The sequence below is a fragment of the Camponotus floridanus genome, unplaced genomic scaffold, assembly GCF_003227725.1.
Source record: "Camponotus floridanus strain SB8 unplaced genomic scaffold, Cflo_v7.5 scaffold333, whole genome shotgun sequence".
NCBI classification, from domain to species: domain Eukaryota; kingdom Metazoa; phylum Arthropoda; class Insecta; order Hymenoptera; family Formicidae; genus Camponotus; species Camponotus floridanus.
In genome coordinates, this window is record NW_020229474.1 from 17,618 (window position 1) to 34,176 (window position 16,559).

General features: G+C 33.8%; 1 protein-coding gene across 1 annotated transcript; it reads left to right on the forward strand.

Moving 5' to 3' along the window:
• The first annotated feature begins 13,966 nt into the window (after window positions 1-13,966).
• Window positions 13,967-14,591, forward strand: LOC112638602 (prostatic spermine-binding protein-like). The gene is made up of 2 exons (XM_025410644.1): window positions 13,967-14,076; window positions 14,201-14,591. Exons 1-2 carry the CDS (start codon window positions 13,967-13,969, stop codon window positions 14,589-14,591), a joined length of 501 nt encoding a protein of 166 aa, XP_025266429.1.
• Window positions 14,592-16,559: the final 1,968 nt, after the last annotated feature.

Consider the following 16,559-nt stretch of genomic DNA (forward strand, 5'->3'; position numbering starts at 1 on the left):
ATGTAGTCACAACAAGGTGGTTCATAGAGTTAAGACGAATAATACGGCTTAATGGATTATTATGAGATAGACGAATGTTGATAATGATAGTATATCTCAATCATTCCCATATAATGGCCGAAATGTTCAGCAATATACAGGTCATTAGGGTACAACGAGTAATAATTTATTTAATATATTTTGAATTTCCAGGAGCATGCGGCCGCACCGAGAGGTCTGAAGATTCAGGGGTACAGACAAGGGGACGAGTAAGAGCGGCTGGCTTACTTCAGATAAGTATAAATTCATGAAATGTTTTAATAGTTAACTTGTAAGCCAGTGCATAAATTTTATTATTTCGACAGGTCCTCTAGGAGCGAGTCTTAAATTCTGAGTCTAGTATCGATGTGCAAGACGTCACGTCACAGCGGCACAGGATCCACGGAGAAATTCTTCCAGAGAAGCTCTCCGTGAAAGCGGCAGAGGAGTAGAATTTGCTACCCAATGCACATCGAGTGACTAACTCGAACGACGCTACACTCTAGGATACGCTTCGAGCGTTCTCAGAGGATCGGTTGAAATTTAAATTATTCAACTCAAAAGAAAAAATTTAGAGTCTGTATACGGACAAGTAAGATTCAAGGAAAATTGTCATACAACGAATGATAATTTATCTAGCATATTTTGAATTTCCAGGAGCACGCGGCTGCACCGAGAGGTCTGGAGATTCAAGGATACAGACAAGGATACGAACATGAGCGGCTGGCTTACTTCCAATAAATATAAATTCATGAAATGTTTTAATAGTTAACTTGTAAGCCAGTGCATAAATTTTATTATTTCGACAGGTCCTCTAGGAGCGAGTCTTAAATTCTGAGTCTAGTATCGATGTGCAAGACGTCACGTCACAGCGGCACAGGATCCACGGAGAAATTCTTCCAGAGAAGCTCTCCGTGAAAGCGGCAGAGGAGTAGAATTTGCTATCCAATGCACATCGAGTGACTAACTCGAACGACGCTACACTCTAGGATACGCTTCGAGCGTTCTCAGAGGATCGGTTGAAATTTAAGTTATTCAACTCAAAAAAAAATTTAGAGTCTGTATACGGACAGGTAAGATTCAAGGAAAATTGTCAATATATCAAGAGCAAATCAAGCTAATGTACGAAGTTATTGTCAAGGTTGATTAAGAATAATTATTATTCAATTATTTCCTTACCGGATGACGGGATTCGTGGGTGGATAAAAGCACCGCTGCTCCTTCTCTGGATTGTTCGACCTCGGTGAGAACCTGAAGAAGTGGCAAGGCAGCGCAGAAAATGGCCAAAGACTCAGAGGTTGTTGGGTGGTAGCACTTTATTAGGTGTTGGTGTTGATACAACTCTCTTAGTAGAGATTGAGACTAAGTCTCGAAAGAAAAAAAGGTCGAAATCGCGACTAAGTTATTTTCGAATATGCTAAGGTGTCCGGTAGGCTTCTAGGTTTCTTCCTCCTCAAGAGCTGGAGATCTAATGACTTGGAGGACTGAGACTCGACGCCCGAGGTGTCTTAGGTCCCCTCCTTTGGTTTGGTGTTTAATGGTGGGGAGAAGAGGTGGGCCTCTTCGGTGATTGGTGGGTCGGCTGCAGGAGCTGTCCCTTCCTGTTATGAATATGGCGAGGCGGTGGGTGAGAGTCTTGTGGTGGGGGTTGCGAGTCTTGAGTCTTAGACTTATTAAATTCTTTTATAAGAATAATTTTTTAATAATTATTTTTAACAATCAGAATTTTTACAATTTCATATTTATGTTATTCGAAAATTTGAGTTCGATTTATAGCAATTGTATAAATTCTAAGTGATATTTTGATAAATTCTGATGTATTAAACCATTATTATTACAATGATTTTTACAATGGTACATATATATATAGTTAGAATTAGTAATAATTAGTAAAGAAAAATTTAGCATTTGAATTGCTATAAGAGATTTTTCTTTGCAGGTCCTAAAGCAACGGGTACGAAGATGGCTTATCTCTTTTCTAAGAATAGATATGCTGGATGTTCTTCTAAGAATTGCTCATCGCATTCTTTCTCTTTATAAGACATGTTAGTAATAGTAATATTTTTAATGAATTACCCTTTTTTTAAAATTCATTTACGTAGACTAAAATGACATATTACACGTAATATTTCTAGATTTAATAATTATCGTAAGACTAATTGTCGAGATTTATCATTTACAAGATATATTTTTATGCATTTGATGACGGCTTTAACAATTAGAATTTTTTGTAATGTTATATGTATATATCTTAAAGTTTTCAAAGTTGACCTTTAATGATTACGTAAGTCTACGAATAATATTTTAATAAATTCTAATGCGTTAAGGGGATCCTAAAGTGATGGGCGAACTCCTACGGGATAGCGCCCTCATCTAAGCGTAATTAAAATTGTCGATAATACCGACAATTTTAATTTCGCTATTACCGACAATATATGCATAATTCATATTACAAAGAATAATTTTTAATTGTGTTTAACACATTTTAAAATCAGACATCTTTCTGTTTCATTATCGCACGCATATCGAAGCATGTAGATAACAGAAAAATATAGATGTCTGGCATATAATATGTATCAAACACAATTTCATGATTATTCCTGATTATACACACATATACACATATATATATATATATATATATATATATATATATATATATTGATTATATGTCTTCTCATGTCATCTCATAAAAGTAATAACACATTTGGCCATTTGTGTACATATGTATTATATACATACGTTTCCATACATACATTTCCATACGTTATAATCTATATATTCTAGATTTCTATATATTTTTTACAATGTAAAATATAAAAATTTATTATTCTGTCACGAATAAGATCATATATTGTAAATGTTTGTAAATTTCTATTATAATTGTATAAATAATTATACATATTGAATGAAACATTTACATTAAAAAAATTTAATTTTATATTATATAATGTATTTTTGTTAATTTCATCATACTAATCATGTGTGAAAAATACAATCTATACTGCATAGATTGTAACTTATATAAAGTTACATTACATATATATAAGTATTACCATACATGTATAATAATTTGTTATAAAATACAATGTATGCAGCACAGTTTTTTACACACAATTGAATTAGAAAATAATATTATATGAAGTCATATTTTAATCATGTGTACATATTTGTTTTGTTACATGTACATATGTACAAATGTTTATATTTATAATAGAAATTTACAAATATTTACAATATATTATCTCGATTGAGACAGAATACATTTGTAAAAAATATAAAAATATAGAATATATAAAATATAATAAAAATGGTAAAATGTATACAGGGTGACCCATTTTAATCTATCACCCCAAATATTTCCGTTCCCTTACATTTTACAAGAAAATGTTTTAAACAAAAGTTGTATGGTTTCAAGGGGGCCATAAAAGGGTTCCATTGGTTTGACCTTGAATTTTCGTTTCAAGGTCATGTGAAGGTCACGTCGATTTTGTTAAACGGAACACCTTGTTTTTTATTACATATTCTTGTAGCTTATCTCGAGAGCTTTCCAAAACACTATAATTAAGTACCTTTTCGTTAAATACTTCTTGAGTTAAAGGCTTGAAATCATTTCTTAATTTTACATAAACTATAAAATATCTTGTAAAATATTCATTTTTCGATTACCTTACCTTAATACTTTTATGCACAAAATAATGAAAGGAATCAATTGGTGTAAAGAAAACAAACAGTTGTTTTAAAAAAAAAAATATGGAATTGTTAATTGCAAATTACATATTTTTTCTTAGTAACAACTATGTGTTTTCTTTACACCAATTGATTCCTCTCATTATTTTGTGCATAAAAGTAGGTAAGGTAATTGAAAAATGAATATTTTACAAGATATTTTATGGTTTATGTAAAATTAAGAAATGATTTCAAGCCTTATAACTCAAGAAGTATTTAACGAAAAGGTACTTAATTATAGTGTTTTGGAAAGCTCTTGAGGTGAGCTACAAGAATATGTAATAAAAAACAGGGTATTCCATTTTAAAAAAATCGACATGATCATCACATGACTTTCAAATGAAAATTCAAGGTCAAACCAATGGAACCCTTTTATGGCCCCCTTGAAACCATACAACTTTTGTCTAAAACATTTTCTTGTAAAATGTAAGGGAACGGAAATATTTGGGGTGATAGATTAAAATGGGTCACCCTGTATAAATATAGAATGGGCCCCTCCATCGCCCATTCCCGTGAGAACGCAACCAAAATATTTTATTTATTTAATTCGTCTCTCCGACATTTATAAGCGAAATTGAGCGCATTTTTTATTTGTCACTCTTACGAGTATTAAAATAGATCTTTTTATTGTGAAAGGATAACACTTGGAAAAGGCAACAGTTTATTGTTTTTTAAAATTTTATAGAAATGTTCTCTCATACATTTTACATCTATAGAATATTTCTCTTCGCAAAGATTGCCTCCTAAAGCTATAGTCGTGGCAAAAGCTGCAGCATAAATTCCACAACATATTCCATCAGGTTGAGTTTGAACTTTCTCAAAAATTATGTCATCTGAGTTTACTCTCGGATAACGACGATGTATATAATTTTTTTCTTTAGCTACCAATTTATCGTATGTACAGTCGGGTAGACTATCATACACATGAAGTTTGGTGCCATCAAAGAAAATACATCTCCAGTGATTACTACAATTCCCTCCAATTATTTGTAAGCTTTTGTTACTATGACTAGCTACAATCATGTGAGGATATTCTAAATATAACACACTTTGTGTTTCGAAACAAGAAGTTTCTCTTATGATGCGCAAAAATAAATCCAACGATTCATCATTTAATTGACTTTCTATAGGCAAGACATTATTCTTGAGCACAGAGGGAGAAGCAAACGTCTCATCTAAGAATTTTCTTTGTCTTACCATATCGTCTTCAGTTATATTTCGTTTATTTTTCGAGTAACTTATGATAATGCAGTCATCATCATCTCGCTCTTTTCTCGAAACAGTAGCAGCAGTCACTGCTGCTTCTATTGACGAAACGTTCGGTCTGAATTGTTTGTTATTTTTCATGCCATTTTCGCTTTCTATTAAACTTCGTATATTTATTCGACTAGCTATTTTTTTTGCTGCTGCTTCTTTAGCTTCAATAATATATCTTGGATTTCTGATAGGCATATGCCTATTGTGACGACTGTCCAAGATTTCTGGAAGCATACATTCATTATAGAAGCGTTTTAAGAAAGGCAGCATTTCATTTCTCCAAAAAATATTGTCTTTACTAATGTGTAACATTTTCATGCTTTTTGGAGTCCAAATAGCGAAAATACAATATTCTCGCTGTGTTATATTTAACTGACCTTGAATTTGATAATAATATCGGTGATTTCGATTCATTTTATCTGCATTTTTTTTATCAAAGATATTTTTTAAAGAAGTCATTGTCTGAATAGCTTCTTCTGCTGTTAAATTTTCAGCTGATAGAGGACATTTTATTTCAACCACACCATCTTCATCAATAAGTCCGTCTGGGGAAGCACCCAAATATGGATTTTCAGTATCGATAAATAGTCCGCAAGGTTTTATTTCTTTATTTAATTTTAAGGTCAATTCTTTCCTTGCTACTTTTTCATTGTCACGGCCATATTGCATGGCTGCGTTGTCAATGAACGAAGGATATAATATTGCTTTTACTGTCGCTGCGCAAGACGTTGTTGATCTCATGCGACATACTGTTCCAAAATTGGATGCCGTCAACATTTCTCGTCTCAATGATAACCATAATTCTGATGAACTTTGGTCTCTTGTATTCAGTTCAATTTTCTGCCAATTTATAGCATTTTCTGACAATTTTTCTAAATGGTTTTGCCGAAGTTGTTCGAATATATCAAATGGAAGATCTGGTTTTTGTGATTGCGGACCGTAATGACGGTCCATTCCTGACCTTGATTTGAATTTTTTTTGCCTTTCTTGGGTTTCTCGAGATTCTCTGGTTTTCGCAACTTTTATTTGTCGTCGTTTTTCCAGATTCTCAACGACAGGCGGAACAGTTTTACGCATGCTTTGATGCAATTCTGTAAGGACTTGTTGCGTATTGTATTGCACAACTGCTCCCGCAATTCGAGCATTGTAGGAGCCTCGTTTACCAAAATTAATGCGCTTTCCACCGATTTCTTTGCAGATTATCGAGTTAAACGATTCTGCAGGATTATTTGTGAAATTTAGTAACAAGCTGTCGGAATAACCGCTAAGATATATGATAGCGCTTTCTATTTTTTGATACAGACCATATAATTTTAAAGCTGGTACATAATTTTGTTTCGTTTCATTAGCATTCTCTTTGCATATATGACCTCGTGCTTCGCATCGTTTATGTTCGCCAAAAACATGGCTAGGAATGTTCAATATATCTTTTTGTAATTCTATAGCCTTACTGTGTTGAGGTGTTTGTTCTTCTTTTCTTCGCAGTTCAGCTATCTTTTCTATCTCTTTTCGGATATTCAAAATATTGCTTTTTACAACATTTCGCAATTGTACAAAGCCACGCTGCCTTTGTGTTTTAGGCTGAGTTATCTCTGCCACAGCTTTCAACTTTTTACATAAATTGCGAAGCAAATGATTTGTGCATTCTATTTTTTTTACTGTTATCATCTGTTCACAATACGGTCTGTTATCAAGAATAGTCTGATACACGCTACTGTCTCCATCGGCAATAACTGTTTTATAGATTAACCCATGCATTTCGAGGCTACATTTAAAACCTTCCGCGATAACATCGCTCTCAATACTTGTAGAACTTGCGTCGCGATTAAAATTTTTATAGCATTTGTGAGCTCTTGGTTCGATACCTTTTCGCTCTGCCATATCACAGATTGCACAATATTTATTGCGGACACCAACGAAGAGAATCTTTTTCGTATGGTAACCAATTATAGCTCCAATACCGGAAAGCGAGTTATAAGCATTACCATATGATCTCTTCATCCAACTACCGTCTGCTACAACGGTTATGTATGGAATACCGTTAATAGTATCATTTCTTTCAAGAGCGAGTTGTTTTTCAACTTCGCCAGCCAATTTCATATTTTCCATGGCAGTTTTTTTAAAATCATCGACTAAATTCTCTCTATATGTAATATAAGTTGGCTCAGACATACAAGGAATATTAATGGCAGCACACAGCTCTTCTAACTGGGCATAACCAATTCTCATTGTAACAGTTCCTGCTACAGCAGCTGTATTAATGTCCAATAGTTCTGGTTTTGTGGGTTCTGACCAGATGTTAGCTTCATAATTGCACATTTGGCATTTGAAGAACAACTGCGTCATCAAACCACGGCGATGAGAATTTATGAGTTTCCAATCTTTAAATTGGCACTCTATTCCTCGCGCATGATTATCAAACGTTCTGTGAATTTCATTCCATATAAAAGAAATGTCAACAATGCGGCGGCCTTCGGGCATGTTTTCCTGAATACGGTTTGTATCCAGGGGGCCATTATCGATAACAAAATTATCTTCACAAAGTTTGACATTTTGATACTCACACATACCTGCATTTGTAGTTGACTCCAGGCATTGCATTGTTTGGATACTAACTTTTGAATCCATCATATCGGAAGGAGAGTCTACCGATTTTTCGAAATCGATGGATTTATCGTTACTACCTTTCATGCGCCTGGAGTCATTTGTTTCTATCTGCTTCAATAACTGTCGCCTGCAAAAAAATTAATGGATTAATATTTTCTATAATATTGTTATAAAAATTACATATGTTACTTATTTTATCTCTTTATGTAATCCTAAAGATGATGTAATCCTAAATCTGTGAAAAATAAATGCAGTCCTTAGTTTATAAAATTATTACTGACAATAACTATGATACGATGATGTTTAGACAACATAAAAATAATTTTTTTCAAAAATCAAAGCGTACATGCAAACAACGCATTACATTTTTTTAAAAAACCAGCACACGAATAGATCGCCTCTGGGATAAAGTATTGTTTTACAATCAAAGCGCACATGCAAACCGCTTCTGACAAGAAATATTTCTTGAAACAACCAGCTCACGAAAAGATCGCCTCTGGATATTTTTCATAACCAGCACACAAATAGATCGCCTCTGGGATAAAGTATTGTTTTACAATCAAAGCGCACATGCAAACCGCTTCTGGCAAGAAATATTTCTTGAAACAACCAGCTCACGAAAAGATCGCCTCTGGATATTTTTTTCATAACCAGCACACGAATAGATCGCCTCTGGGATAAAGTATTGTTTTACAATCAAAGCGCACATGCAAACCGCTTCTGACAAGAAATATTTCTTGAAACAACCAGCTCACGAAAAGATCGCCTCTGGATATTTTTTTCATAACCAGCACACGAATAGATCGCCTCTGGGATAAAGTATTGTTTTACAATCAAAGCGCACATGCAAACCGCTTCTGGCAAGAAATATTTCTTGAAACAACCAGCTCACGAAAAGATCGCCTCTGGATATTTTTTTCATAACCAGCACACGAATAGATCGCCTCTGGGATAAAGTATTGTTTTACAATCAAAGCGCACATGCAAACCGCTTCTGACAAGAAATATTTCTTGAAACAACCAGCTCACGAAAAGATTGCCTCTGGATATTTTTTTCATAACCAGCACACGAATAGATCGCCTCTGGGATAAAGTATTGTTTTACAATCAAAGCGCACATGCAAACCGCTTCTGACAAGAAATATTTCTTGAAACAACCAGCTCACGAAAAGATCGCCTCTAGCACTAATTACTACAAAAATTTATAACTATTATTACTACTATTATTACAAAATTTACATATATAAAAAATATAATGATAAATATAAATATAAAGAAAAGGACTGCATTTTTATTTTTCAAAAATTGGTTCTTTTATCATAATTTGTGTACAGGGTGAGCCATCTGAATCTATCACCTTAAATATTTCCGTTCCTTTACATTTTACAAAAAAATATTTCAGACAAAAGTTGTATGGTTTCTAGAGGGACATAAGATGGTGCTATTAGTTTGACCTTGAAGAGTCACATGAAGGTTACGTGAAGGTCATTTTGAATTTCTTAAATGGAACACCCTATATATTTTTATATATTCTTGTAGCTTATCTTGAGAGCTTTCCAAAACACTATAAATAAACATTTTTTCATCAAGTACTTTTCGAGTTTGAGGCTCGAAATCATTTCTTAATTTTACAGAAACCGTAAAATATCTAGTAAAATATTCATTTTTCGATTATCTTACCTTAATGCTTTTATGTACAAAATAATGAGACGAGTCAATTGATGTAAAGAAAACATACAGTTGTTTCTAAGAAAAAATATGAAATTTGTAATTAACAATTCCATATTTTTTCTTAGAAACAACTGTATGTTTTCTTTACACCAATTGACTCCTCTCATTATTTTGTACATAAAAGCATTAAGGTAAGATAATCGAAAAATGAATATTTTATTAGATATTTTACGGTTTATGTAAAATTAAGAAATGATTTCGAGCCTCAAACTCGAAAAGTACTTGATGAAAAAATGTTTATTTACAGTGTTTTGGAAAGCTCTCAAGATAAGCTACAAGAATATATAAAAATATATAGGGTGTTCCATTTAAGAAATTCAAATTGACCTTCACGTAACCTTCATATGACTCTCCAAAGTCAAACTAATGGCACCATCTTATGTCCCCCTAGAAACCATACAACTTTTGTCTGAAATATTTTCTTGTAAAATGTAAGGGAACGGAAATATTTGGGGTGATAGATTCAGATGGCTCACCCTGTATATATGTGTTTGTATATGTATGTGTATTTGTATGTGTATGCATATATACAAGGTGGAATTTAAAGAGTTACAAGCTATTGGTCTATATTCTGAATTCTTTTTGATTCATAAAGGTGCCTCTAAAGGTGGCTCGTAACCAGTCAAAAGACTTATCCACTTAGCCAGCCTTCTAGAGGCACTTTTATTGATAAAAGAGGATTCAGAATATGGACCATTATCACTGAAAGTACACATTATAGCAAAAAATTTTTCAAACTAAAGTTTTGACTCTAAGAAAGATATAAGAAAAAGTAATTGTTTTGAATTTAGATAATTGTTTGAAGATTACATGAACGTCATCTTTAATTTCTTTAATGGTAAAACCTATTTATATTTTTTTGTACTTTACCTCGAGAGGTTTTGAAAACACTATAAGAAAATATTTTCCATGCAGTACTTTTCAAATTATGAGGAATAATTTCTTTATGTTACATAAACTGAAAAATATCTCGTAAAATATTCATTTTTCGATGATCTTATTTTTGAGGTAAGAAAAACGTAAAATGAATATTTCTTGAGATATTTTTTAGTTTATGTAAAATTAAAAAATTATTTCAAGCCTCGTAACTCGAAAAATATTATATGAAAAAATACTTTATTATAGTGTTTTGAAATATTTTTTGTTATAATGTGTATTGAAACAGAACTTGTAACACTTTAAATGCTTAACCCTGCATATTAAAATATAACAATAATTATTAGCAATAATTTTAAATTTATTTAAATATAATTTTTTTCAGTTTTTATATACTAATTTGTATAAGTGTACAGTGTGTTTCAAAAATATGTTTTTGTAAATTTCAATTATTTAAAAAGAAGGCGAATTAAATTAAATTGTAATAAATAATTCGATAATTAAGCTACAAAAGGTAATTTTATAAAAATGCTCCCTCTCTCAATAATTAGTTTGAAGCGCTTCCAAAAAATAGTTAATAATTGTATATAAAACTTTAGCTGTAATTTATTATTTTCTTCAGTCACACACTTGAAGAATTTCAAAACATTAGATAATTCTAAAAATTTTTTAGAACGCATTATTAAAAAAATAAAAAGCTACAGTTGAAATTCAACATATAATTATTTTTTTCATGGTTATCTCAAATCTATTATAGAGAAATAAACATTTTAAAAGTTCCTGCTTATGATGTAATCCTTGAATAAAAATTTATATTTAATTTGAAAAAAATTGTTCACGAAACATCAATCTAAATCACCATGTATAAAAATAATAACATATATAACATATATATATATATATTTATATACATATATATATATATATACATATATATATATATATATACAGGATGTCTCATTTAACTTGACACATCGAAATATCTTGTAAAATCTAAAAGATACGAAAAAATGTTTCAGACAAAAGTTGTATGGTTTCAAGGGGGATATAATATGGTGTCATTAGTTTGAGCTTGAAGAGTCATCTGAAGGTCATATGAAGGTCACAATCAACTTTTTAAATTGGACACCCTATATGCTTTTGCATATTCTTATAGCTTATCTCGAGAGCTTTCCAAAACATTATAATTAAGTACCTTTTCGTTAAATACTTCCTGAGTTATAAGGCTTAAAATCATTTCTTAATTTTACATAAACCATAAAATATCTAGTAAAATATTCATTTTTCGATTATCTTACTTTAATACTTTTATGTACAAAATAATGAGAGAAATCAATTGGTGTAAAGAAAACATACAGTTGTTTTTAAAAAAAAATATGGAATTGTTAATTGCAAATTACATATTTTTTCTTAGCAACAACTATGCATTTCTTTACACCAATTGATTCCTCTCATTATTTTGTGCATAAAAGTATTAAGGAAAGGTAATTGAAAAATGAATATTTTACTACATATTTTATGGTTTATATAAAATTAAGAAATGATTTCAAGCCTTATAACTCAAGAAGTATTTAACGAAAAGGTATTTAATTATAGTGTTTTGGGAAGCTCTCGAGATAAGCTACAAGAATATGCAAATACTGACTGAGTATCACGATATGACAACATGACATATGTCAACCTGTAATGCACGAGTCAGAAGTTGGCTATATCGCAGGGCCAAAAATGAAATGGTGGACGTCGCCCGCGATATTTTAAGCCGAAAAATCTCGTATAATATGTAAAATATTTACATTAAATCATACATCGTTATATTCGTTTCAAACAGCGCTACAACTTTTATTATATCAAAATATCTACATTATTATAAAAAAATTATACATATCTCTCCGTTCTTTAATACAGATAAATTTTGTAATCAACCACTGTACTTACAATAAAGTTCAGTTAAAGCCATTTAATTTCATATATATTTGTTATGGTCTATCTCTTTTAGTTTAAAAGATAAAAGGGGGTGGCCACTTCCAGGTGGTACACCCTGTATATATATGTACATACATATATATATATATATATATATATATATATATATATATATATATATGATGATTTAGAATAATGGTATGTGACAAATTATTTTCAAATTAAATGTAAATTATAATTCAAAGATTACATCACGAGCAGCAACTCAATATTTATTTCTCAATAGTAGATTAAAAAATAAAAAAATCATTCTACGTTGAATGTAAGCTATAACTTAATATTTTTTTATTATGCGTTTTAGAATGTTCAGAATTTCCTAATTTTTTTAAATTCTTCAAAAGTGCATCACTGAAGAAATAAATAATTACAGCTACAGTGTCATATATTGTACAATTATTAACTATTTTTTGGAAGCGCTTCAAACTCATCGAAAAGGAGTATTTTTATAAAATTATCTTTTGTAGTTTAGCTCTCTAATAATAAATTACAATTTCATTTAATTTGCCTCATATAATTATTATTTTTGATGTACTCACTTTTTAAACCATCCTCCTTTTGTAGAAAGTCGGCGAGTATACAAAGGTAAACGTTTTGAATTATATTTCACCACCATTGTACACAATAAAATAAATACTAAAGAAATACTGAGTAGATATATATATATATATATATATATATATATATATATATAATGTTCGTCAAAAGTTATTACGATCTTTTCCCGCGTTACTTGTTCTTACACGAACGGTACAAGTACTGTCGCTCAGTAACAGTGATACTAGAATGGATACTGACGAGTTTAGCTCGATTCTCGACTGTTTCACAGGAACGCCGAGTTATATTCAATGCAAAATAATTTGTTACCAGCATCATTGTTCAGTAAATATATATATTACATCCGCCGCGCAGTCTGATTCCGCGGTACTATAGAAAATAAAATTTTTATATTTCGCATTTCTGCGACTTGAAAATAGTTGCAATAGATTAATGAGAATTTTGCGATTAAAATGACACCAAACACGACATAAATCGAGTGATTTTTAATTAAATACATAATTAAAATTTTGTAATTAATTTAATTAAAAATGACCCGATTTATGTCATGTTTGGTGTCATTTTAATCGCAAAATTGTCATTAATTCATTGCAATTATTTTCAAATGGGAAAAGAGCGAAATAAAAGTTTTAATTTTTATGATATTTAAATCCCTAACAATTATAGATAAGAAAAGGAATCTCCGATTCGAAGCGAGAGCGAGAAGGAATAAGGAGCAAGCGAGAAGACGAGACATGAAAGAGTTCCGAAGTCTCGCTCGCCAGGCTCACTTTTTCTTATCTTCGTGTGTATACATGTCAATTCATTATGGAAAATAAAATTTTTATATTTCGCATTTCTGCGACTTGAAAATAGTTGCAATAGATTAATGAGAATTTTGCGATTAAAATGACACCAAACACGACATAAATCGAGTGATTTTTAATTAAATACATAATTAAAATTTTGTAATTAATTTAATTAAAAATGACCCGATTTATGTCATGTTTGGTGTCATTTTAATCGCAAAATTGTCATTAATTCATTAAAATTATTTTAAATATATAAAATTAAAAGTGTAGAAAAATAAAAATTGTAATTTTTTACGACCAAACGGCGCGACTATCAGATAAGATAAGCTCTTTCAGTTTTTCTTCGAGCTCGCTGGAAATAAGAGAACATCGATCAAGTTACGTTTAAACAAAAAAAACGGTCAACAATTGTTCACGTGATGCGCTCAACGGTTTCGGCCCGAGTGCTCGTGCTGTGCGTTGTGTCTGGCAGTCGTTATTCGTCTCCGAACCGTGTAAGTTCCTCGCAAGCGAAGAATAATGGCTCGATGTAAGTACTTTTATTCTCAATATGTTTAAATTTACTCTCTTTCTCTCTCCCTCTCATTTTGCTTTTTTGTTTTGCTTTTTCACAAATTTATTGATAAAATTAATTGATATAAATTTATTTTCAGCAAAAAGCGAGGGAAGTCTACCCGCTGCAAGCTACGGGAGACCGGGGCGGAAACCTGGTGCGCCGGCGGCGGTGGCGAGGACGTCGACGGCGCTGGCGACGATGCCGACAACGGCGGTGACGATGACGCCGACGACGGCGATGGCGACGACGCCGACGATGGCGATGACGACGACGCCGACGACGGCGATGGCGACGACGCCGACGATGGCGATGACGACGACGCCGACGACGGCGATGGCGACGACGCCGACGACGGCGATGGCGACGACGCCGACGACGGCGATGGCGACGACGCCGACGACGGCGATGGCGACGATGCCAACGACGGCAATGGCGACGACGTCGACGACGGTGATGGCGACGACGCCGATGACAACGGCGATGGATAATACCAACGCGAAGCCCGGACCACGACAGAATATGAAAAAGGTTAGTAATGAAAAGTTTATACATATATATATATATATATATATATATATATATATTGCGACGTTTATTCAATTGAGATTCAAAATGAATCGCGACACTCCTCGAGATGTTGGATGGGAGTGTGCGCGGGGGAGCGAAAACGCCGTCAAAAACAATAACGAAATTATTGTACTCGCGTTCTGAGGAACAGGGATGGAGGACGTTCTCGCGCGAGCCGCGGCGGAGCGGAGACCGTATCGATATATCGAAAAGCTGGGCGCCAGATGCGGTCTTTCACGCATCAGTTTTCGCGAAAAAGCCGAAAGACGTTAAAAGAAAACGATAGCCTGCTTCGCCACGGGCCGACTAGCTCGCCTAACGGTAGAGGGGAGAGGTTATTAGAGAAAGTTAATTGATTATGCGAGTCTTCGCGAAATTAACGGACGACAGACAAAACGACAATCGACAACCAAGCGAGACGAACACTTAAATAAATTACGCGATTTGAACAAAAAAAAATAACAAGTTTATTACTAGAAAATTAAAGTAACACTGCGAGTGATTAATTAACAAATCAATAACAAGACTTGAATCGGTTTTGAACAATGACTCAGCCAACAATATTAAGCGATAACTTGACTGAGATTCACAATTCCTGACAAAGATATTATTTCGCTATTACTTCCCCGCAATGCGAGAACGAATCGTACAAATAACAAAAAAAAGACGACGCTGTCCGACAAATTCAAACGAACTACAAGAGCGAAAAATACCATATAATTAATCCTGGCCCAAAATTGCGACGGTATTCTGAGCGAGTATCCGCTCGAATCGACAATGAAAATGAGAGCGCTAATACTATCCGGTTATTTATCCGAGCCCGTTTTTATGGTCGGAGTTCGCAGGACTGAGCGAGGCTTTACGGAATAATAAGAATTTTCGGTACAAAAATATTCGCGGATATCCTTCAAACGAGAGCATAATTTCTATAGCCAGATCTACCACTTATCGCAACGGAATTTTCCCCGCAATTCCCTAATTCGCGGAACAAATCGGCAGCTTAATAATTCGACAACATAATTAACCGAAAATACGGAATAATTTTGCGAAGACGGATCACGTATGCGATAAACGAACGCTATTCTCAAGCTGTTATAGCCGACGACAAACGGAGAATTTTCTCCGCCGATATCTCGCTTCTTTCTTCCGCCCGAATCGCTCAATTTTACTCTCAAGTCTCTGGCGATTATCTCGCACCACAATAAATTCGGTAGACGCTACATATTATTTATTACGCGCCATTCGATAGCGTAACAAGCGCGACAAAGACGACCATAATCTGTTATTCTTTATTACGCTCTTTTCGGCGGCGTAATAAGCGCGACGACGACGCAATTACTTTCACGCTCACTCGACAAAGAAATACCCAAAAACGCTCACACTCACTCTTACAATTACCGACGACATACACGCTATTAGACATCCAAAAATCGCCCTGAGATACGTCACGGGATATTCTACGCGGCGACAACGGCGGTACGACAACCCGTGCGGTATTCGCTTTCACGATCCTTCGCGCACGCGGTCGATATTCGCCGGTCGATAGCTTCGCGTACAGAACACCCGAAACCCGGAGAGAGACGAACGTTGCCTTATCAATTTATCGCCGACGTTACAATGGTCCTTCCTCGGTCGCTTGCCTCCGGTCGCCCGACAAATCCACGAAATATCACCGTCTCGGCAAACGGCTCGAGCGGTCGCGAAACACGAAAAATATGGCGACGGCGGCAGAACGGCCGGCACGCGGACGAAATCGCGTACGTGGCTTTTACGAAAGGATGGGCAACCTCACCGATAACACGTCCTCCTGCTGGGGTGGTCCTCGGCTTCGTCCTCGGCTCGGTCTCTCAAGATCAGCGACACACCAAACGGGTCTTACACAGCAATCA